Consider the following 25413-nt stretch of genomic DNA (forward strand, 5'->3'; position numbering starts at 1 on the left):
TCTAATGAGATTCAATCTTTCAATCCTTGGATTTTCTTAAATAAAATGTCTACAAGTTGCAGAGTGACCTTTAAGAAAAGCCACTCTAAAGCATGATCCAATCGGCCCTGAGCTATTTCCAACCGAAAGACATCTAAAATGGATCAATCCATTCCAGGATTCAGTGGCTCAGAATTTCAATCTATTCCAATTTTGTCAGTCTTGGACTACAAAGACTACGGTCATTCTGGGTAGACTCAAAGACAAACACAACTTTTTAGATTACCTCTGAAATCAACCTTATGCCCTTGGAGTCACAGTGGCTGTGGTACATTTACCTATTCACAATTCTTCCTTCCCCACCTTTGCTATGACTTCCCTTTGGGTGGAATATACTTCCCCATGTCACTGACTTTGGGTTTCACCAAATGACTTGCTTTGACCAGTGGAATGTGGACAGAGCAGTGGAAGTTCTGAACTGAGGCTTTAAGAGGTTTTGAGTGTTTCCACTCACCTTCTTGTGTACTGCTATGACCCACCAGAAGAGCACGCCCCAGGAAGCCACTGCTTCTTCAGCCGAGGCCCCACGATGAGAGAAATATGAAGCAGACTGAACCAAATCCATAGTCTAGAGTGACTATAGTCAATCCACATACCCACGAGCAAGAAATAAAGATCTGTACGTGAGCCACTGAAATCTTAGGGTTGTTTGTTGCCATAGCAAAAGTTAATACAGCAGCCAACAATAGAAGGGCTCAAGGTATTATTTTCTGATACCACTCTTTTCCAAATATAAATTTTCAGGTCTATTCTTCAAAATAGTATGCTAAACTAAACAAGTTTTCATTTCTGGATGTACCAGGCACTGTCCAAACATCTATCTGACAGCTTGATATCTTCTATATTAATCTCATCTGAAGATGTATCCATCACTCGGGATTAATAATCCTTGACCCTCTTCAACTAAACTAAAACTACCTTGAGGACAGAATCTGTATCTGATTCACCATCCCCCTATAGACCCTAAAATGGTGTTTTGCATTTACTAGCCATTTGATAAACGATTTCCTATTCCAACTCACAGTTACCAGGGCTTTGCATTATTGTCCATATCCCAAAATGACATCTTGAGCCACAAAATTATTCCTATGCTTATATTGACAGAAATGACTAGATAAGCTCTTTCTACCTGAATACACAGGAGAACTAAAGTACAATCCAATGAACGATGCTCAAGGCTGATAACCTGCACCAATATGAATTCTTTTTAAATGGCACACAGATTCATTCAATGAATATTGACATGTAGTTTGGATGGCTAGATGACACATCTCACGGTGCTACACACAAACATGCTGCAGAGATGTGTCAGCATTCAAGGGTCCAATTCCAAAGGAGACCCCACAAAGGGGCCTATCAGCCCCTTCACTGGAGCATTTTTCTGTCTTGAGTTTCTTTATCACCAGTCCCCTGTGTCATTGTCTCCTGCTCACCGGCCCAGCTGTCTAAATTTCTCCATCATCTTCTGCCACCCAACTAATCTATGTTATTTTCTTTTCCTCTTCTCTATGCTTTTTTTCTTTCTTGCCTTGCTTTTTTTGCCTTTCTTTCATATTTTCTAAGCCTTGGTACAAGAAGACATCACCACGCATCCAAAGTACTCCTTCCATTCACAACAAATCAACCAACCGCCATACACCAGATATAATTTTCAGGCCTCAGAGTCAATAAAAGCAGGTGTGTTCCTTGCAGGATGCTCAGGGACTTCCAGAGATCTCCACACACCCTGCCAGCTATTTTAGTACTTGCATCATTAGAGAAATTCAACGGCAAGAATTTTTTCAAACTTTTTGTCAAAAATTCTGCCATAATCTAAACATGTTCAGATCATCAAAGCTGTGCAGTAGCAAAGATGTCTTCAAATATGCTGAATTAACTAATAACCATATTTCATCATTCCAATTTCTGCTCCTAAATAATTTTAAGTATGATTGAGTGATATCTAATGAAATTGTAAATAAATTATCTGTTATACTTAGAAGTAGAATAAAATTCCTAATACAGATCCAACTCTAAAAAACATACAATTTTACTTTCTTCCCAGAATATCCTTTCCCCTTTTATTCTGAAAACAACACACCCCTTCTGCTGGGAAATGTCACCCCCACCTCACCCTGAAAACCCATGGAACACTGTGGTTCAAATACACGTTGCCATTTTCCTCACTCAGCCTAGCCATAGGCTAGGGGTGTGTACCTGTCCGAAGCTGGGCCACTCATGGCACCCTAAACTTCTGGCCAAAGTTGACCTATATTTGTATAGATGAGGGCATGTGACCTAAGCTGAATTAATCATAGTCCTTCCCCAAGATTTTTCAAACCAAAATTAAGAGAAAAGAAGAAATCTCTCTCAGGAGGTGATGAAATTGGGCATCTTAAGGCATGAGAGCTGCCAGCAGCCATGTGCCCTGCATTGTGGGGGAAGCTGGTCTGAGAGAACTAAGCCAAGATACAGACAGAAGCAGACGTTAGAAACAGAGAGAAGACTGAGCACCCTGGCGCCATCAAGTCCCCGGTTCCAGTTGTCCGTGACGATTGCCACACTCCTGCCTTCCTCTTGGGTTCATTATAAGCCTTCCAGTAAATTCCCCTGTATACCTACGTTAATTCAAGCTGTTTTTCTACAACCAGGAGCCAAGGATATTCTACATAATACACCAAACAAACTCCAAGGTAACAAATTTGACTTCTTGGGGGTAGGGTCCAGGAATACTGTAAGAAATTCCAATGTATCCGCAGCAAACTTAGCATTACTCAACAGACTGACATGTAAGAATGACACTATTTAACACTTTCTTCACTGCCTTCTTTACTGAGAATAAGCCTTGTCTTTTCATGAGACAGTAAATTTCTTGTTTTTTTAGTGAATTTGCTTGGCTCTTAGCACAAGCCATGAATGCAGATGTGCAGTGGGTATATTCTAAACTAAAAACATGAAGACTGGGATACTATAATTGCCACATGATCCTCTGGAATATCATCAGCTCCAAGGAAAGGAGGTTTTCTGTTCTGGAAAAATCCATCTCAGGATAGTGATGGTTGTGTAGTAAGACAGCACTAACAAAATGGAGAAAATTATTACTAACGTGATTATTTGTTACCAAAAGATACATATCTGTGGATAGATTCAAAGGATCCAAGAGACCAAAAAGGGATTGGGGTAGCTACAGAGAAGGCAGTTTTAATCTCAAATGAAGGATCTGACTCAAAAACTCAGCAAAGAAAATCTAGCTTTCCCCAAGGATTGGGTCTTAGATGAGGCTGCCAGGAATTCAAAATTTAAAAGGCAGGAAATGTAAAATCTAATCTGTGTTAAATGTATTAAACTGCATTTGGAATAAAGCCATACACCTGTAAATCCCTCTTCCTACGTTTACTGTACCCCTGCAACAAAATATTTTTGAATTTAAACTAAGTGACCAGTTTGCTTGGGGCTGGTGACCCTCTATGGAGGGAACCTGAGAGACAAGGGTTGAGCTCAGAATCCCCTGCCCAAGAGAAGGCCCTAACCACCCTCAAATGATGGAAGTAGAAGTAAATATTGAGAGAGCCCTGCTTTAGATCTTTAGCTTCATCCACACAGCACACACTCCAAGGATGTCACTGACTACCAGAACTCAGGAAGAGATTGATTTTCAATACAGTAACTACAGTAAAAAAAGTAAATTCATTCTAACTCCTTAAAGCTGATGTCTATGCCCCTAACTAGTTCTAACTGAAATAAAAAGAAAAAAAATGAAGCTGGTTATTCTCTGCATAATTTTAAACTCTTAGAAGCTTATATATTCATTTTCTTTATTTGTTTTACACAGCTATTTAGCACAATGCATGAACTTAATAAATGCTAATAATGGAAGAAAACGAACCAAATGCAAATTCTTAATTGCAATCACTACTTAAACAGCTAGGTTCTAGACACCAACTTTCTTTTTCTCTCTCTCTCTCTAAACGTAATTCCTTTTTATTTATTTTTGGCTTTGGTTGGAGTGTTGTAAGTGAGAAATGTTCAGATGATATAGTGAATGTAACAGATTAGGAAAATTCGCTTTTAATTTTTTTTCTTTTTCTGTTTTTTTTTTTAATTTTTTGTTTATTGCAGTAACTGGTTTATAACATTGTATAAATTTCAGGTGTACATCATTATATTTCTATTTCTGTATGGATTACATCATGTTCTCATGTTCACCACCCAAATACTAATTACAACCCATCACCACCCACATGTGCCTAATTATCCCTTTTGCCCTCCTCCCTCCCCCCTTCCCCTCTGGTAACCACCAATCCAATCTCTGTCTCTATGTGTTTGTTTATTGTTGTTATTATCTACTACTTAATGAGTGAGATCATACGGTATTTGACCCTCTCCCTCTGACTTATTTCACTTTGCATAATACCCTCAGTGTCCATCCATGTTGTCACAAATTGCTGGATTTCATCGTTTCTTATGGCTGAGTAGTATTCCATTGTGTATATATACCACAGCTTCTTGATCCATTCGTCCCTTGATGGGCACTTAGGTTGCTTCCAAGTCTTGGCTGTTGTGAATAACGCTGCAATGAACACAGGGGTGCATGTACCTTTACGCATTGGTGTTTTCAAGTTCTTTGGATAAATACCCAGCAGTGGAATAGCTGGATCATATGGTAGTTCTATCCTTAATTTTTTGAGGAATCTCTATACTGTTTTCCATAGTGGCTGCATCAGTTTGCACTCCCACCAGCAGTGTATGAGAGTTCCCTTCTCTCCACATCCTCTCCAACACATGTTGTTTCCCGTCTTGTTAATTATAGCCATTCTGACGGGCGTGAGGTGATATCTCATTGTAGTTTTGATTTGCATTTCCCTGATAGTTAATGATGTTGAACATCTTTTCATGTGTCTGTTGGCCATCTGTATATCTTCTTTGGAGAAATGTATGTTCAGGTCTTTTGCCCATTTTTTAATTGGGTTGTTAGTTTTTTTGTTGTTGAGATGCATGAGTTCTTTATATATTTTGGAGATTATATATTTGGAGATTAAGCCCTTATCAGATATATGGTTGGCAAATATCATCTCCCAATTGTTAGGTTGTCTTTTTGTTTTGTTGATGGTTTCCTTTGCTGTGCAGAAGCTTTTTAGTTTGATGTAGTCCCATTTGTTTATTTTTTCTATTGTTTCTCTTGCCCAGTCAGACATGGTGCTAGAAAATATGTTGCTAAGACCGATGTCAAAGAGCATACCGCCTATGTTTTCTTCTAGAATTTTCATAGTTTCAAGTCTTACATTCAAGTCTTTAATCCATTTTGAGTGAATTTTTTTGTATGGTGTAAGGTAATGGTCTACTTTCATTTGTTTGCATGTGGCTATCCAGTTTTCCCTACACCATTTGTTGAAGAGACTTTCTTTTCTCCATTGTATGTTCTTGGCTTCTTTGTCGAAGATTAGCTGTCCATAGATGTGTGGGTTTATTTCTGGGCTTTCGATTCTATTCCTTTGATCTGTGTGTCTGTTCTTGTGCCAGTACCATGCTGTTTTTGTTACTATAGCTTTGCAGTATATTTTGAAATCAGGGAGTGTGATACCTCCAGCTTTGTTCTTTTTCCTCAGGATTACTTTAGCTATTCAGGGTCTTTTGTTGTTCCATATAAATTTTAGGATTCTTTGCTCTATTTCTGTGAAAAATGTTGTTGGAACTTTGATAGGGATTGCATTGAATCTATAGATTGCTTTAGGAAGTATGGACATCTTAACTATGTTAACTCTTCCAATCCAAGAGCACGGAATATCTTTCCATTTATTGTGTCTTCTTCAATTTCTTTCAGCAATGTTTTATAGTTTTCAATGTACAGACCTTTCACCTCTTTGGTTAAGTTTATTCCTAGGTATTTTATTCTTTTTGTTGCAATTTTAAATGGGATTGTAATCTTAATTTCTCTTTCTGCTACTTCGTTGTTAGTGTATAGAAAGCAACTGATTTTTGTATGTTGATTTTGTATCCTGCAACTTTACCATATTCGTTTATTACTTCTAAAAGTTTTTTGGTCTAGACACCAACTTTAGAACAACAAGTTTTCTCTAAGTTATTCCAGAAGACAATTTGCATATAACTTTTGGAAATCTCCACTCCAAACTTCTTTCAATGTAAACTTCACATAATTTTAAGTTTAACAAGTTAAACAACATACTAGACGTAATAACAAGTTAAAGAACATACTAGACGGCCCCGTGGCTTAGCGGTTAAGTGCACGCACTCTGCTACTGGCGGCCCAGGTTTGGATCCCGGACGCGCACCGACGCAATGCTTCTCCAGCCATGCTGAGGCCACGTCCCACATACAGCAACTAGAAGGATGTGCAGCTATGACGTACAACTATCTACTGGGGCTTTGGGGGAAAAAAAAAGGAGGAGGATTGGCAATAGATGTGAGCTCAGAGCCGATCTTCCTCAGCAAAAAAAGAGGAGGATTAGCATGGATGTTAGCTCAGGGCTGATCTTCCTCACAAAAAAAAAAAAAAAAGAACATACTAGAATATCTGGGGTCAGTGCTCTAGACTTTTCTACCTACTAAAAGTATATATGTGTGTGTGTGTGTGTATATATATGTGTGTGTGTATATATATATACATATATATATTTATCAGTAAAGTAATTGAATGACCAAAACCATCCTACAACTGTGCTAATAATTTGGTCTTAAAAGGATATTCAAATATGGGTAATTAAAATTTCTTAAAATTCCAGGCCAGGGGCCAGCCCAGTGGCGTAGTGGTTAAGTGCACGTGTTCCGCTTCAGTGGCCCGGGGTTCGCAGGGTCGGGTCCCAGGCACGCACTGACACACTGTTTGTCAAGCCATGCTGTGGCGGCATCCCATATAAAGTAGAGGAAGATGGGCACGGATGTTAGCCCAGGGCCGATCTTCCTCAGCAAAGAAAAAAGAGGAGGATTGGCATCGGATGTTAGCTCAGGGTTGATCTTCCTCAAAAAAAAAGAAAACTATCCCAGGCCATATCCAGAAAAAATGGTGTCATTTAGTAAAATTTCTTTAGAATTTCCGTTTACAATGCTCAGAAAAGAAACAAACTATAGATGCAGAGAACTATCTGATAATTATTTTTATTCACCTCTACTCTGCTTCTATTATGACTGCATTAGAAGACCATATAAAGAAATTTAGTAAAGTTACATTTCAGTTCAAGGCCTTTTTAAAACCTTTGCATTCCCAGCATAGAAATAATACTTAGAAATCTCATTCCTAGTGCTTGAGAAACAATGAAGCACGTGCTTTAAAGAATGAAGTCGTATTAGTTTTCACCTGCATTGATGCTCCTTCCACTCTTGCCACGCAGGCGACCTGATCCAGGAAAGTCACTGCCACGGGCACCGCCACAAAAAAGCCTCTACAAAAGGCTTTGAAGTATCTCTTCACCCAGCCTTGTGACTGTGCCATACCTAAAAAACACAAAGAAAACAAGTACGAAAATAGCCTCAAAAAGGTGAAAAAGAAAGACACAAAAACAGCACAAGAAAAATAAGAGTTAAGGAAGAGCAACCTCGTCTCTTAATATATTTCACACTTGTCCCTGTAACCACTGGAATAAATTTGACTTAAAATCAAAGGTAAATACATTAACTCAGGTTAATTCTTTTCAGTAGCTCAAGTCCACTTGATAACTTCAGTGGAAAATTTCTCCCCACAAAGCAAAAGTTAGAAAAAAATAAGCATTCTAAAAGTAAATCCTCTTCTGTTGCTGACTATTACGGTGGAGATGCTCCTTATACTCCTGATATCTGTTCTCTTTCTACAGTAACAGAAGTTTTAATAAGACATGTGGCTGCCCAGCCTCCCTTGCAGCTAAGTGTGACCATGTGACTTCAGTTTAATGAATGGCATATGAGCAGAAATGATACACTTCCACATTGTGCCCTTTAAAGGAATATGCCTTCCCCTTTCAGTACCCCATTTCATGATAACTGTGCTAACGAGGTGGTGGTAGGAGTAGGAGTAGCCATTTCAATCTATGAGATAAAGCTTCAAGTTAAAGATGGCAAAGCAACAAAATAGAAGGGTTCTACGTCCCCAGCACCATGGAGGCACCATAACTGCCCTGCATTGCTTACACTGGAACTGTTAAATGAGAAATAAATCACTTTCTATCATGTTTAAACCACTGCTAAACAGTGGTTTTTGTTATAGTAGCCAAATTGATCCTAACTAATACAAAAATGAAATCTATGCTAGATCAAGAAAAAAAAATCACTGCATGTGAATTTGATACAGAGAACTACCAAGCCTCACCTAGCTCTATAACCACTTGATTAATTTCCAGATTTTCTAGGGATAAGAAGATTCCTTAATTATCTCATACAATGAAAAACAAAACAGTGAGAGATCACGATGTGCTACCATATCAGACCAAATGGAGTCAAACATAGTCCAACAGATGAAGAACTCTCCCGGCTGGGAAAGATAAATGACCAGTTTGATCACTGTCTTACTTAAACAAGCTCTATGTACTACCCAAGACTGGAAGGAGGAGGTGAAATGGGGGAGGGGGGAGAATAGAGGTCTCTTGACCTCTCCTTCCTTAGGGTGTGAGACTAGATCAGAGCAACTGAAAAGTTCCCTGAGGCTTGTTCAGCCCTAAACCCACAGCCCAGTTTGCTTCCAAGATGATCTAACATTTCTTGTCCTCTTGAGAGCAGGTCCAAAAGGGTCCAGAAATGTAATTCAGACCAAGTATATGCCAGAAAGGCATACACTTGGACATTACTTAGGCTTTTCTTTTTTTAAGTTCCCAAAAGTCACCTTACCAATGAGAGCATTGTCATGATAATATTAATATTATAGAGGAAAAGAAGCCAAAAATAGATAAGAACCTAAGAAGAAAAGGAAAAAGATTAAGAAATATATTCAAGAAGAAAAAGAGAGAAAGGGAGGGAGAAAATAAGTAATATAAAAAAGTAAAAAACTATAGCCATATTCTATCCAGATACTCATTTCTGAAGATTTTACCCAGTGAACTTAAACTTGAAATGAGAGACAAGAGGAACATGTGAAGAAAGGTGTTACTATCTACATGACAGAAATCACTATAGTTATGGGACCCAAGACACCAATTCTCATTTTATTTTAAAGGAATTTCTCCTTTTGAAGACACATACAAGAGAGGTCACATGGTAATAAGGAACACATAGTCTTCTGACCCTGACAAAGCAAACGAACTCTCCAGAGTTAGCAAGGTAGGACAATGCCTTTCAAATTTTTTGACTGTGTCCCACATTAAGAAATACATTTTATATAGCAACCAAGTACTCATACACATACACACTTACACATATACACTCACATTGCAGCAAATAAGAATTGAAAAGTTTCACAAAACAATACTAATCCTTACTATATAATAGGCAATAATTTTAGTCTGTTCTATTCCATTGGATGGGACAAGATGGATACAGGGAGACTAGATTATTCCAGTGGTCTAGGGCAAGAGATGATGGTAGGCTGGACTAGGGTGGTGGTAGAAGAGATGAACTAAAATGGGCAGACTTAAATAGTAAATATTTTGGAGGTTAAACTGACAGGATTGGAAATGGATGGGCAGTGGTGGGAGAGAAGAAAAGATAAAGAGAAGGAAGTGTCAAGAGACAGTAGTGACCTATCAAAGCACTATTATTTTGTCATTCCCTTGAGTTACATTCCAAGATACTAAAAACATGCTCAAAATTCAATTCCTCAAACTTTTATTCAGTCCTACTAAGTACAACGCCATAGGCTAGGTGCTAGGGATATAGGAGTGAAAAAGCAGATATAGTCCCTGCTCTCAAGCAGTTAAAATGTACCATGGAAGACTGCCCTAAACAAATATTCTCAATGAAGATGAGCATTAAAAAGAGCCAATGTCAACACATTATTTGACATTGGTCATAAAGGAATCTTTTCAGATGACATGCCTACCCAGACTAGGGAAACTAAAGAAAAAATAAACAAGTGGGACTTTATCAGGTTAAAGAGCTTCTACAAGACAAACGAAACCAGAATCAAGATGAACAGACAACCCACCAGCTGGAAGAAAATATTTGCAAAACATACATCTGACAAGGGGTTGATCTCCATAATATATAAAGAACTCACACAACTGAACAACAAAAAAACAAACAACCCGATCAAAAAATGGGCAGAGGAAATGAACAGACACTTCTCCAAAGAAGATATACAGATGGCCAATAGGCACATGAAAAGATGTTCAACATCACTAATCATCAGGGAAATGCAAATCAAAACAACACTAAGATATCTCACACCCGTTAGAATGGCTATAATCACCAAGACAAAAAACAACAAATGTTGGAGAGGATGTGGAGAAACAGGAACCCTCATACACAGCTGGTGGGAACGCAAACTGGTGCAGGCTCTATGGAAAATGGTATGGAGATTCCTCAAAGAATTAAAAGTAGAAATACCCTATGATCCAGCTATCCCACTACTGGGAATCTATCCAACGAACCAGAAATCAACAATCCAAAGAGGCTTATGCACCCCTATGTTCATTGCAGCATTATTCACCATAGCCAAGAAGTGGAAGCAACATAAGTGTCCCTCGACTGACAATTGGATCAAGAAAATGTGGTATATATATACAATGGAATACTACTCAGCCATAAAAAAAGACAAAATCGTCCCATTTGCAACAACATGGATGGGCCTGGAGGGTATTATGTTAAGTGAAGTAAGCCAGAAAGAGAAAGACAAACACTGTATGATCTCACTCATATGTGGAATATAAACCAACACATGGACAGAGAAAATTGTTTGTGGTTACTAGGGGCAATGGGGGCAGAGGGTGGGCACAAGGGGTGAAGGGAGACATATATATGGTGATGGACAAACAAAAATGTACAACCCAAAATTTCACAATGTTAAAAACTATTAAAACATCAATAAAAAAAAAATGAGAAAGAAAAAAAAAAAAAGAGCCAATGTCCCTGGAGCACGACAACATGGAGCAAGGAAGTCTACCTGTGGTATTATGATTTATAATAAGAAACACGTGTATGGCGATGGACTGTAATTAGTCTTTGGGTGCTGAGCATGATGTAATCTACACAGAAATCAAAACACAATGATGTACACTTGAAATTTATATAATGTTATAAACCAATGTTACCTCAATTAAAAAAAAAGAATCTAGGGGCCGGCCCCGTGGCTTAGTGGTTAAGTGCGCGCGCTCCGCTACTGGCGGCCCGGGTTCGGATCCCGGGCGCACACCGACCCACCGCTTCTCCGGCCATGCTGAGGCAGCATCCCACATACAGCAACTAGAAGGATGTGCAGCTATGACATACAACTATCTACTGGGGCTTTAGGGGAACAAAGGAGGAGGATTGGCAATAGATGTGAGCTCAGAGCCGGTCTTCCTCAGCAAAAAGAGGAGGATTAGCATGGATGTTAGCTCAGGGCTGATCTTCCTCACAAAAAAAAAAAAAAAAAAGAATCTAAAACAAAAACAGAAACACATATTTGGTCTTTGTCCCATTACTGGCACAGAGACCCTAAAACACTTAGAATTTCCTAAGTGATGAGACCTATAAAGGAGTCTTTTGTTATGTTAATGAGATGACTTGGAAAGCCCCTAGGTTACCTAAGGATGGGAGCTGGTAACCAGAAGAACCAACCCTGCGATTAGAGGGTTAGAACATTCAGTACCACCCTCTACCTCTCAGCAGGAGAAAGGGGACGAAAGTTGAATCAATCGCCAATGGCCAATGATTTAATCAATCATGTCTATGTAATGAAGCCTCCATAAAAACCCAAAAGGTCAGGGTTCAGAGAGCTTCTGGGTTGGTGAACACATCAAGATTTGGGAAGAATGGTTCACTGGGAGAGGGCATGGAAGCTCCTCGCCCTTTCCCCATACCATACCCTCTGCATCTCTTCCATCTGGCTGTTCCTGAGTTATGTTCTTTTATAACAAACTGGTAATCTAATAAGTAAAATCTTTCTCTGAGTTCTGTGAGATGCTCTAACAAATTAATCGAACCCAAGGAGGGATCCATGGGAACCTTTGATCTATAGCCAGTCAGTCAGAAGTATAGGTAACAACCTGGACTTCCAATTGGCATCTGAAAGTGAAGGGGGTCTTGAGAGACTGAGCCCTTAAGCTGTGGGATCTGATGCTATCTCCAGGGAGATAGTGTCAGAATTGAGTCGAATTATAGGACACCCAGATGGTGTCAGAGAACTGCTTGGTGGGGGAAGACCCCCACACATCTGCTGTGAAAAGAGTTGGATGGTAGTAGTGTGAGAGTAAAGGAGACCCACAGGAGGAGGACTGAGTCTTTCCTTTATACTGTCCATCATAAAATGATTAGGGAAGGTCTTACAATGGAAATGGCATTTGAGGTGAGACCTGGGCATTTCAGGCAAAAAGAGCAGCATGTGTGAAAGCTTACAAGCAAAATAAAATGTGGCTATTTAAGAAACTAAAAGTTCAGTTTGGATGGAGTATATACAAAATTTATTATGTTAATTTTTAATTTTCAATTCAGTAAAAATTTATTTATTGACTGCCAAACACCAATGCTAAGTGCAGAGGATATAAAGACGGCTAAGCATGCATTATAATACCATTTAAAAACTCTCACTAAACAATAATTTACATTTTCTATGTAAATTTACATATGCATATAAAAGTATTTAAAATAGAGTACTATTTGTATTATTGTTTTAATTGCTTAATAAACACTCATATGTCACTTGTATAATTATTAAAGTATGGGGGGGGAAGCAGGCTTATCAAAATGCTAACAGTGGTTAATTCTAGATGTTGGGAATGTAAATAATGACTATTTTCTTTGACCTTTGTTGGTTTCTAACATTTAAAAAAGAAAGAAAGATGGTCCTAAGAAGTCACTTTAATATATTTGATACTATGGGGTAACAACAATTTTGATCTCTTTGCCATCCTGATAAACAAACCACACTTTCTCAGTCCAGTCTCTCTGCTGCTCTAAGTTAGAACAAAAAATATTGAGTAAGATTCTTCCCTATTTATGCAGCAGTCAATATATTTAACTGACTGCAATTCTTATGTAGCCAGTTCAGGCTATGATGGAACACTGCATGCTTTTGAAAACTTCTTGAGAGTTTGAAGAGCCTTAGAAATTCTTACCTTTCTACTCACCCATGTGAGCACTTTAGTTCAAACAGGGAAAAAATGCTGATAGTTCATATTACAACCAACTTGACTACTTGACTATTTTAAGTAACTAATAAACTAGCTTTAAACACAGAAACCTATGCTTGCCGAAATAAGCAAAAATAGATTTTAGCGATCAGGTCAAAATAGGCTTACAACCAGAGGATTTAGACTAAAAAAATGGATAGGACAAATGCAAATAGAAAAACATGCTTTAAACATCTGTGGCTCTTAGAATAGAAGTAGCAAACATATGACAGAATGAAAATATAGGAAGAGTTCTCTTTACTCTTCACTGCACCCCGCATGCATGGACTTGCACCAAATAACTAGAGATTCCTGCAGGATAGAAATGAGGAAAGCTTTCAAATATGATGATGCCATAGCTATCTCTGTTATAGGATGGCATGCATGACTGCAATGTAAATTAAGGGGAAAAAAAAGCATTAACATAAGTTGCCTTAAATTCAGATTCCCAAAATTTTGAGCCTCCCCTTCTTTTCTAATATATACTCTCCTATATATTGCTACTCCGTTCAGTCACTGCAGCACCCAGGCAGCAGCGTGGTAATGAGAGTCAGAGGCCCTGAAATGGCGTCCTCTCTCTGTCTATAACTAGCTGCAGGTCTTTATCAACTCAATTCTGGGCCTCAGTTTCTTCATCTGTAAAAAGAAGGGGGTTAGATTCAATTTCTAAGATCCTTTCTAGGCCCAACATTCCGTAATCCCTATAAATTTTTGAGTTGTTTCTCAAGGACTTCAGCAGATACCAAAATAAAGAAAGGCACTCAGGTTACTATTGACTAAGAAGAGATATGAAGTTGCCTTATAGGTTTGAGACATTTTTTAAGTGTTCAAAAGGAAAAAAGACTTCGCTTTTATTAAACGAGTTAAAAAGGGGAAGCAGAGAGGCAGCTGGAACTAGCGTAAATCATGTAAAAGAACATTTTAAATATAGGTAAAGACCGAAAACCTGCTGGTCTTACACTTCTCATTTTCACAACTCGTCTGCTGACCGGGGCACTGCCGCCATCTCCTGCACAACAAAGACAGGACAAGTACTCTTCTATTGAGAGATTCTCAAAGAGCATGTGGGAGGTACGCCCAACTGAAAGGGTGCAGATTCTGCTCCAAGCCAAGGGAAAAAATAAAAGCTACCTTGCAAATAAGTGTTGCTATTTTCAGAGGCTCAAAAGAAAAGTACAGTCCTGTTCTAACTGAATTGTGGAAGACACCTATACCTCATAATAATAAAACACTTTTAAAAGCTTCTATCATTAAAATATTAAAGAAGCCATACATAAATGAAGAAATGGACATTATATTTCTATGTCAAGTCTTATCAAATAAAATGTTTAAAGTTCTATGGCATTCACATTTTGTTAAAGTTAATACATTTCCTTTTCTCTAAAGAATCATTGGGATGATCTGGTCTTTTGTTCACACCTTAAATATCTAAAACTACCATACTAATAAGCACCTAGCGCCCACTGCCTCTGAGAAAATTTCCTTTAAGCAACAACAATGTGGTACTAAAATCACCCTGGCAAAAAGGGAATAATTTCTATCAGTAACCTCCTTGTTTTAGTAACCGCACAAGTCATTTAGGTTCAAAACATTGCTCCTGAAAAAATTATTGCTTAAGTAGTAGGCACACCTGGTTCACTGCTGAAGTACTTAAACTGAGCATATTTTTAAATAAGCTTTCGGAGTCAGTTGAAACCATATTTGCCACCTGGCATATAGCACCTGCAAGGGAAAGTTTCTTGATGAGGCTGACCTCAACCACATAATGACCTGTACTTTCAATGCTTCTCTTTCCTCTCACGACTTATGGTTTGATCATGTATGAATTCATCTGAAATCATTCTTGCTTTTTATATTTTAGCTTGTACAAAGTCACTAATCACTCATCCATAGCAACCAGGTGGATAAGTACACCTCAAGTCGTCCTAATTATAAAAACTATTTAAAAACTGTGTGGGAGGTTTGAAGGTAAGAGGAAAATAATAAATTGCAGAGCGCTATCTTATATAAAATGTAATCTTTCAATCATAGTAGTAAACCCGCACATTTGGATAACGAAATCAAGATTTTATCTATAAACTCAAATTATATATCAGAATATCAGAATATCAGAGAATATAAGAATAACAATCCAAGCAAATTTGACACCCAATTCCTGACTCACTCAATATACATTTATTGATCACTACTATGTATCTGGGAACTGTCCTAAGGGGTGAGTACATCATGCAGAACAAGGCAGGCATGGTCCTTGGCCATGAGAAGCTTGCATTTTCATTTTTTCTACATTAAACGCCTACTTTGTGCTAGACACTATGCTAAGACACCAAAGGTAAAAAGACACAGCAAGTCATTAGTTCCTACCCAGAGGAACTTGCAACAAGATCACACAAATGAGAGGATGACCACACAAGATCAGGCTACCCTCCTCCATGGATCTCTCCAGGAGCTCCTGGTACCAATAACCTCACTCTGGAAATAGAGCCTAAGCATGTGTGAAACCAAGAGGCATTAGGATACATTTGGACTAAATCAGGGGAAAAATAATAACTGATGAACTAGAACAATTCTGATTCCACTGGAAGCAGATGTGGGAAAGTAATCTATAGAAACCAATTCAAAAAAAAAAAATTTCAGGGCCACCTTTCTCCTTTCACATTATAAATAAATATTATAAAAATAGACAATTGGTAATCTTTAGAATGTGAACTCCAGAATCAAATTCTTTATTTATTAACTTGTATGACTTAGCAATTCTCACTCGAAAATTCTCAGAAAGGACAAAATGGAAAGGAAAAATTAAAACGAAGAAAAACTAGCCAAAAATAATAAAGGAAGAAATGTAATGGGGTTAGACATAAAGTGAATCATGTTCTGGCAAAGATATCCCCCCAAAAGAGTCAACACTGATAGACTGATGAAGATAAAGGTCCTCTATCTTGACCTAAAACTTTTTCTTTGACAGAGATAATTGGAACTATCCATTGGTATACAGATGAGTATCTGGATACTAAGAGAAGAAAGGTTAAAACTGACATATTCAATTTTAAGTCAGGAATATTTAAAAGCAAATGAATTCCAAGGGTATGTTTTACTACAACTGGTGTAGAGAGAAAACACCACCAGACCACAACTAGGATATGCAAATTCATAAAGACGTCCTGAGTTTTTGGTAAGGACTCCCTCATCTTGCAAATGTGATGCGGTTATGCCTGCCTTTCCCTCTGCCTCGGTGGAAGAGGATAGCTCCCCGTCTGAGCTGAGGCTAGAGGTTCTCTGAAGACTCTGCAGCAGTAAAGAGGGAAAGTCAGTGGAAAATTGGTAGCTCTGAATCTAACACCTCAGTCCAAATTCAATGTGACTTTGAACAAATTACTTCATCTTCCTGAGCTACAATTTTTTCATGTCAGAAACATTGCAGGATGTTTTGAAGGTTCAAAATGTCCATATGTGTGCTTTTGTTTTAAAGTAAGCATTTGTATAAAGAAAAAAATAAAGAACACGTAAAACTAGCATCTGAATACGTTATAGAATGTATTAGAGAACAATGGCTAGATCATCAAATAAAAAGTATTTCTTCAGATAAAAGCATGTCTAAAGAAAAAGATTAGAAATAACTAATCAGAAAAGGACAATAGACTTAAGGATGTCCATTACATACAATAAAACTGATAAAGCCTATCTTCTAGGTAATGGGACACCTAAGATACAGAGTGATATTTTGTTCTGCTTTGAACCTAATCTTGTCCTAAGATTTGACTGGTTAGAGACTATCATATTTCCTGTTATTGGCCAATTAACAAGAATTATAGAGTGCTAACACCAGCACTGTATTACGTGTTTTGAGAATTTTTTTAAAAAAAGCAGAATAAAAGAAAAATATAGCTTAGTGCCAGAATTGGACCACAGGAATAAACTATATAATATTGAGGAAAAAAAAAGAAAAATAAGGGGCCGGCCCGGTGGCATAGTGGTTAAGTTCACCCGCTCTGCTTCGGCGGCCCCAGGTTCGGATCCCGGGTGTAGACGTACACACCACTTATCAAGCCATGCTGTGGCAGGAGTCCCACATATAAGGTAGAGGGAGACGGACGGGCACAGGTGTTAGCTCGGGGCCAATCTTCCTCAGCAAAAAGAGGAGGACTGGCAACAAATGTTAGCTCAGGGCTAATCTTCCTCACAAAAAAAAAAGAGCGAAAAAGAAGAGCTGGAATTACAGAAAAAATTTCATGAGAAAAGTTGAAAAGAAAAAAATGAATTAGAAGGTACGTGGTGAGTTTATGAACGTTCACTGTAAAATTCTTACAACTTTTCTACATGTTTAAAAATTTTCATTAAAATGTTGGACATAATAGAAGGATAAATTACATTTGGTAAATTTCTCAGACAAGAGGAATAAGATTATGAGAGTAAAGGTACATATGGCTTATTTGAGATAGTGAGAATGCTGGCCAGACCAGAGAACAGGATACATACTAAGAGAAGTACGGAATAAGACTGGATTTAATACTTATTTTTTATTTTGCTTTGTTTGGTTCCTTAGCAATATGGAAATCTTCATGACTCCAATATTTTTGGAAACCATATAAACTAAAATCCATAACAGTACATTAGGCCTCTCCAAGAGCTGGCTCAGGCCACCCTAATCCTATAAATTATCCTATTTTTTAACTCCATACAGACATCATTTGACTGCATTTACAACTAAGGCCCAATCTCAAATTTCAGTTATTAAAATGCCATAAGTTCTGCAAAAAGAGTTTACCATAAAAATTAACAGGACAGTGAATAGCTTTTTATAGAATGAGAAAAATCCTATTAAATGATAACCATTAGCAAGGAGAAGCTTGGTAAGCTTTAAACTCTAATAACCACAAAATTCGGATTTCAACACTGCACTCTATATTTTTTTTCCAATTTAGTAGACAAGCATAACTGCTATCATTAAGTAGATGCTAAAGGCAATGTGGATTTTAAGCTAACAATGTGGCAACTTAAATATATGTGTAAATGAAACAGACCAGGTACTCATCCACAACTCAAACAAACTAATTAGAGAACTTGGGACTATTTCACCATGACCCTATTTATTCCTGAAGCAGTAATATTTTGAATTAGCAAAAGAACATATTTCCCGTATCAGAATACTTACTGAAGAGCTAAAAAAGAAAATACCGCATTATTTAGCATTTCAGCTGTGTGTGAAATTGGTTTTAAAAAATTAAGAGAGCGTGTAAACGGAAAAAGCATCCCTCTCAAAAAAAATCTCACACCCTTCAAAAATCAAAACTAAGAAACAGGAGCGAGACAGGGGAAATAAGGAAAGATGATAACATTGAGAACCTAAAAAAAAAGAGTGCAAAATAAACAAGAAGAATATCAGAAAGTGAGCATCAGGCAATAACACGCGTAATGGGAAAATGTCCCCGGAAATGCCGCGTGGCACACAGAGCCAGAGCACGGGCATCCGAGGCGTGAGCTCTGCTGCTCCTCCCCTACCTTGCTACCTTGTATTTTGGCCTACTGTCCAACACCGCTTCATATCCGTTTCTCTTACTCTCTTTTCACAGCAACCCTATTTCTGCCTTATTTTCAAATGGCACAAGGGTCTCTAAAGGGCTCGACAGTAAGTGGAAGAGGCAATTTTTTAAAAGAACACGATTTTAAGGTCTCATGAAAATCCTATCCTGACCGCTACCCTTCATGCCTCAAATACGCTGCTTTCTTTACCAGACTACAAACGCCTGTAAGTGAATATAACACACCAGTTCAATTCGCATCCAGAGATAAGGAGCAAAAACATGGCTTTTCCTTTGACCAGGGTGGGACTAGGAAGTAGGAAGGTCTCTCAAAATAACCAAGACCACCAGACCCTAAAGGGGCAAAGATGGGAAGGTAAGGTCACAAAAAGGTGGGACTGGGAAATACAATGTAACCAGCAAATTTATGGCCAGCCTAGGGACTGTGATTACTCTTTGTGGAACAATAAATATAAAAATTAGAAAAACAGGCTCCCCCAACAGGAAAGCATGTTAAGGCTCTGATTAGTCTGTCCAAAGCAAAACCCGTCCAAACCATGGCTGGAAGTTTTGGAAGGCTGCCCACAGCCCATCTACGGCAGCTGCATGTCCACAGGGAGCTCAAGCAGTAGCGGTGCAGACTGAGTATTGGATAAAGACACAAGCCAGATGAGAAGATACACACAATTTAAGGTGAAAGCAACAACAGCCAATGCCTTTGGAATGAGTGGCTGTAGTCCTTTCAACTTATAAGTGCAAGCACACGCGTGCGCACACACACACTTGTTGAAATGGCAATAAAGGCCAGGCTGGCATCATAAAAAAAAGGCAGCAGCCAAGTGGTCAGAGTACAAAGAGACTCATCCTGCACAGCCTGGAGACCAAGGCAGATGGAGCGCAGCACTCTCTGGACTCAAGTATCTGCTGCACGGCAAGTCCAGGGAGCATAATGAGCCCCTGGTGAGTACTACAGCATATGGAGCTGAGATGTTATTTAGATTGCTCCCCACACATAAATGCCTTATTTTGATTTTGCATACTTGCCTGTATATTAGAAGATACTGTCTAAGATATTTGTGAAATTTCACCAACATGCAATGCCCTGAAGTTAGAATGAATCTGCCAATCAAAGCATTTAAAAGTACTCATGGAAGTGTGAAATAATGTAAAACGATAAAAAAAAAAAAAGGCTGTAAGCAGGCACCTGCAATGAAATACAAAAATCCTGTTGTGTATTGGTTTAATATGAGTTCAAATCCACTTGTTTATGACTTAAGTGAAGTTACTGTTTTCTTTTTTTCCACTTGTTTACAGCTTAAATGAAGTTGTTTGCATCCAAGAGTGAAGTCAGCTGTGTCAGGATGCCGTTATTTGACTTCTGTGGTCGTTGATAAGCACTCAGTAGCTCAGCTGATGACAGGCACTGCTGGGGACTTATGATTAGAACATGTGGGGAAGCAACTGTGGCTAGGGGACATTTACCCTTTAAATACTAAGAGTTTGTGAGGACTTATTCAAGAGTTTTGGTCTGGGCAAGGCGACTTTTACTGACCAAAATAACTCTCTGAAGCCCCGTGGGGCTCTAGCTCCTGCCGTGGCCAGGCATTCCTGGTCAGTATGGTAAAAACCATGCAGCGGCCCTGCAAAGGAGATCAGCCTGCCCATCAACACCAGTGCCTTCATTCCCTAGCAAGCTGCTCTAGCAACAAGGGACTTTTATTTTGTGCTGGCAGCTGGATGTCAGCTCTCGGTTGGCAAAGTCATCTCTCCCTCAAACCAACCTCCTAGAAAAGGTACACCTCAACTGAACTTGGACTTTATTTCTGTCATCTCCTCTTGCCTGGAACAATAAATAGTGTGATTAATCTGGCATTGGTTTGGAGTATCTTATTTCTTTATTGGTTTATTAAGAGACATTATCCTGTGTGTCACTGGCTCGTGAAATTATTATAATTCCCTCAGTGAACATGTGTTAAATAAATTGCTGGTAAAGGTAAACGCATATATTTGCTCCCCCCACAAAAAACAGACCTCTAGTTTATAATCCCAAAGAAGCATGAGAAGTTGGAGAAATAAAGCAACTTAAAACGTCACCAGATTATTATGAATATTATTTTGTATATCTATTTTTAGATACTTTAGATACAGTAAAAGCCAATGGCTGTCAAATACAACAGAGTATAGCATTATGTGACATTCCATCAGTCTAAGACTCTTTAAATGAATTAATGTATTAAAAGCTACTATATTAATGCAGAAATAGTCAAATATATGAATGGAACAAAAGGGAGCCATGGTGGTTTAAAAATATTCCTGCCAATTCCTTGACAGTCACCCTTCAAAATAATGAGCCTAATTCCCATCTTCCTAGGGGTGGGCTGGACTTAGTGATTTGCTTCTAGCAAACAGAATGTGGCATAAATGTTGCTATGTGACTTCTGAAGCTAGTCGTAAAGAGGATATCTTCCTCCTGGTGCTCTCTCCTAGATCCCTACTTCTAGGCAAGCCAATACCATGTCATGAGGACCACCAGCCCAGGCAGAGAGGAATTGAGGCCTCCCTCCCCCAGGAACCAGCACCCCCTTGGCCAGCCAGGTGAACAAGCCACCTGCAAGGCAGAGCCTCCTGCCTCAGTTAAGCCTTCAGATGACTGTGGCTTGGGTTGAAATCTTAACTTCAATCTTAAGACAGACTCTGAACCAGAACCGCAAGGCTGAACTGCTCCTAAATTTCGGACCCACGGAAACTGTGAGAGAGAACAAATGTTTTAAGCCACTGAGTTTTGTGGTAATTTGTTTTGCAAAAATAACAAATAGTAAACCCAGAAATAGACCCAAGGACACAAAGAAATTTGGTATATGATAAAGATACTCACATTGAGGAGGAGGGGCTTTAATTAACAAACGACGTTGAAATAACTAGCCACAATTTGGAACGAAAAAAAAAATCAAAGGTGGATATTCATTTAACTCGTTATAGAAAAAGAAATGCCGGATAACTCAAAGACTAAATGTAAAAAATAAAAATAAAAACATAAAAGTAATAAAAGAAAATAAAGGCAAACAGTCTTTTATGAGTAGAAAGAGGCATTTTTGAACATTTTACAAAACTCAGAAAACATAAAAGAAAAATACTGATAGATTTTACTGCATAATAATCAAAAAATACCATAAGTAAGGTTAAAAGATAATCAACATGATATAAAAAATTGCAATATATATTAATCTCAAAAGGTTAATGTCTCTAAAATTATATAATTCTTATAAATTATAAGAAAAAAGACAAGTGTTCTAAGAGAAAAGTGAGTAAAATATATGAAAGGCATTTCACTGAAAGCAAAATATAGATAGTATATAAAGATATAAAAAGATATTCAATCACACTAATAATACAATAATACAAATGAAAACAAAATATCACCTTTTTTAGCCTATCAGACTGTCAAAGATTCAGAAAACTAATAAAAGTACTCAGTGTGGGAAAATAGAACCTCTCATGCTCTCCTGGTGGTGTAAATGGGTACAACCTTTCTTGAATGTAATATGGCAATATGTACCAAAATGTTACATGAGGGGCCAGCCCCCTGGCTTGGTGGTTAAGTGCATGCGCTCCACTACTGGTGGCCCGGGTTGGGATCCCGGGCGCGCACCGACGCACTGCTTGTCTGGCCATGCTGAGGCCGCGTCCCACATACAGCAACTAGAAGGATGTGCAACTATGACATACAACTATCTACTGAGGCTTTGGGGAGAAAAGGGGGAAAAAAGGAGGAGGATTGGCAACAGATGTTAGCTTAGGGCCGGTCTTCCTCACAAAAAAAAAAAAATATGTTACATGAACACACCTCTGATGCAGAGACACCACCTCTAGGGTGCAAAGATATGATCACCGATTTTCAGTACACCACTACTTATAACAGTGAAAAACTGAAAACAACCTAAATGTCCACAAAAAAATAAAGTATGACATGCATACAGTGGAATAATTTGCAATCATTAAACAGGACACTGGATAGCTATATTGCTTGACATTCTGTTTTGAAAAAAAGTTGGAAAACTAGAAGTATAATACGAACTCATTTATGTGAAATTTTATATACACACATCATCATCATCATCACCATCATCAAAAGAGATCAGGTGAGGAAAAGTATGAACCCAAATGATGACAGCAGTATTTACTGGCAGCTGTCAAGGGATTTTTACTCTCCTCTTTATACTTTTCCATATTATTTAAATTCTCGATAATGGATATATATTATCCTTATATACTACAGCAAATTAACATTAGTCGTTTCTGCTACAACAGATAATTCTTTAACGTGAATTAGCTCATACACAGGGAAATGGAAAGTCTCATTTAGCGGCTTCATGACTTTCCACTATGGTAAACTGAGGAAGCTGAGAGTGCAGATGAAGAAATGCAAAATACATTCCCATGTTTAAAATAAAATTGATAAATCAACACCCTGGATCAGATTTCTACATGGTAGTTAGCCAAAGTTTCCTCTCCTGAAAAAATACAAATCATAACTTCCTCTTGCTTGAAACCCTTCAACAACTCTCCATGTCCTATAGCATATGAAGCTCCTTAGAGTCAGCATACACAGCTAATTATGATTGGGTCCCTAGTCTCATCACTCTTTCCTTAGCATATCAGGCTCCAGCCAAACTCAGCTACATGCAATTTCTAGAATATGTCATACTTTTACTTGTTTCGGGGCCCTTATATACGTTCTCCTTCTGTCTTCATCACTCTTCCCATCTTCCTGTGTCTTGGCCAACTCTTACTAATCCTTCAGGTTTGCTTAGATATCACTCTACCAGGATGTCCACCCTGACTCTCCAAGTCTAAATTAGACGCCCCTCCTATGTGTTCCCATAAAATTCTACGCTTCCCCTACCATAGCATTTATCACACCTGATTTCCTCATCCTTACCTCCAATCAGCTGTTGAGTTCTGTGAGGGCAGGGACTCGTGTTCACTGCCATTCCTCCGTGCCTTGCACTGGTGTTCAATGTTCAATACAGTTTTATTGAAGAAGTTAATAAATTACTTCCAATAAGTAATTACTAAAAATAATTTTTAATTATTTTGGTAAGCTAACCTCATAATTTCCTGTCCATGAAGACTATCTGTATTATATTCAGAATATGACAGATGTTGTGGAGATTTGGACTGAGCGAAAGGCAGTGCCCAATCACATGCAAAAAACTGTGTTTGTGTGGTATGTGTATGTGCACACACATGAGCATGTGCACGTGTCTATTTGACCATCTCCATCTCTTATCTGAGAGTTTTACTTGGCACTTGAAGATATATATGGAGAAAGTGTTTTGTTTTTTAAATTACATATATAATATATGTATATATGCATATATTATATATATGTACATGTATATTGAACTTCAAGAGGTTGATCTTTTTTTGGTGTTTTCTTCAATAAATCATAATACAGCACTCATGTCTAAAGGCAGTAAAGATGGGTAACAAGGATCAAGTAATTTTTCATAATCCATTCAACTCTAAGGCATTAAGAATTTTTTTTCAATTAAAAGCTTACTTTTAAGAAGTATTTAGCTTGTTTTTCCTTAAAAATGGTGTTTTTCATCTGTGCTCCATGGTATTATAAGGATTCCCCAGAGGCTCCAGGGCCTAAGGAAGCAGACACTAAGTGAGCAGAGTTCTGAGCCCTGACTCCCTGCTTCAATCAGAGCCACTTCGCTTTTATCTGGTTTTTTTTCCCTAATAATAGAAATCCAGAAAATATTTTCCTTGAAGAAGGGTTCACTACAATAAAATAAGAAGAAAAGAAAAAGGTTAAAAACCACCACCTTAAAGAATCAGCAGTGGATTGAAGCTCACACTATATAATTCAAGCCCTAATGTCTTTCATATTTCTCGTTTAGAGTAAATTTATCTCTGTCAGGTTTATAGGCTCTTATTTGTGCTAAAATGAGAAATACCATTTGAATGCAGAAATATCCAGGTAGAGAAAACAACATGGGTTTTAAGAAGTATATTTATTCTCTGATGCAGCTGTTTCTAAATTTATTTATCTTATAATGTTTAATGACATTATTTATGTATCAATCTTCAAGTTAACTATTCATAACACAGAATACCAAAATAATCTAATTGAATGACAGAAAAGCCCACTGTAAATGCCAGCTGCTATGTTTTACATACTGTAGACAAATATCCCCTCTCACCTTAATAATTTCTGTAAAAAGATCACCTTAAATGGAAAAATTCACCAAACTCACATTTAACTAGCAATTTTATCTGTTTTGCCAACAAAGAAACAAAAAGAGAAGAGGGGAACTGAACCAGGAGCTGCTCCATCATCAACATTCGGAAGACCAGTGGGGAGAATTCGATCTGCTAGTGGGCATGCAGTGATAAGCAGAAATGGGATTCTCTCAAACAGAAACCTTCTGCCGTCCTATGCACAACAGTGCTGGAATTGTGGAATGGCCCTTGACCGAAAGTCAGGTAAGCACCTGAAAACAACTCCCAGCTCTGTAACTTAATAAGTCAGGCAGATCCGAAACCTTTAGAGATGAACACATATAACTACTCATAAGATCTACTGAGCTGAAAAGCAACCAACCTAATTTTCATCTCTTCCGGAAAACCTTTCGTGAGCA

At 38.1% G+C, this 25413-nt stretch overlaps 1 protein-coding gene across 2 annotated transcripts in view; it reads right to left on the reverse strand.

Moving 5' to 3' along the window:
* The window catches only part of IMMP2L (inner mitochondrial membrane peptidase subunit 2), an 848864-nt gene that overhangs the window by 803832 nt on the left and 19619 nt on the right, over positions 1-25413 (reverse strand). For both annotated transcript variants that reach the window (XM_087429666.1, XM_004418815.3), the window contains exon 2: positions 7331-7467. In XM_087429666.1, the coding sequence (XP_087285792.1) occupies positions 7331-7465 (135 nt within the window). In that variant the 5' untranslated portion in view covers positions 7466-7467. The remainder of the gene's footprint in view (positions 1-7330; positions 7468-25413) is intronic.

Source organism: Ceratotherium simum, chromosome 1 (assembly GCF_057802395.1).
Source record: "Ceratotherium simum simum isolate JZ-2026a chromosome 1, ASM5780239v1, whole genome shotgun sequence".
Classification (NCBI taxonomy): domain Eukaryota; kingdom Metazoa; phylum Chordata; class Mammalia; order Perissodactyla; family Rhinocerotidae; genus Ceratotherium; species Ceratotherium simum.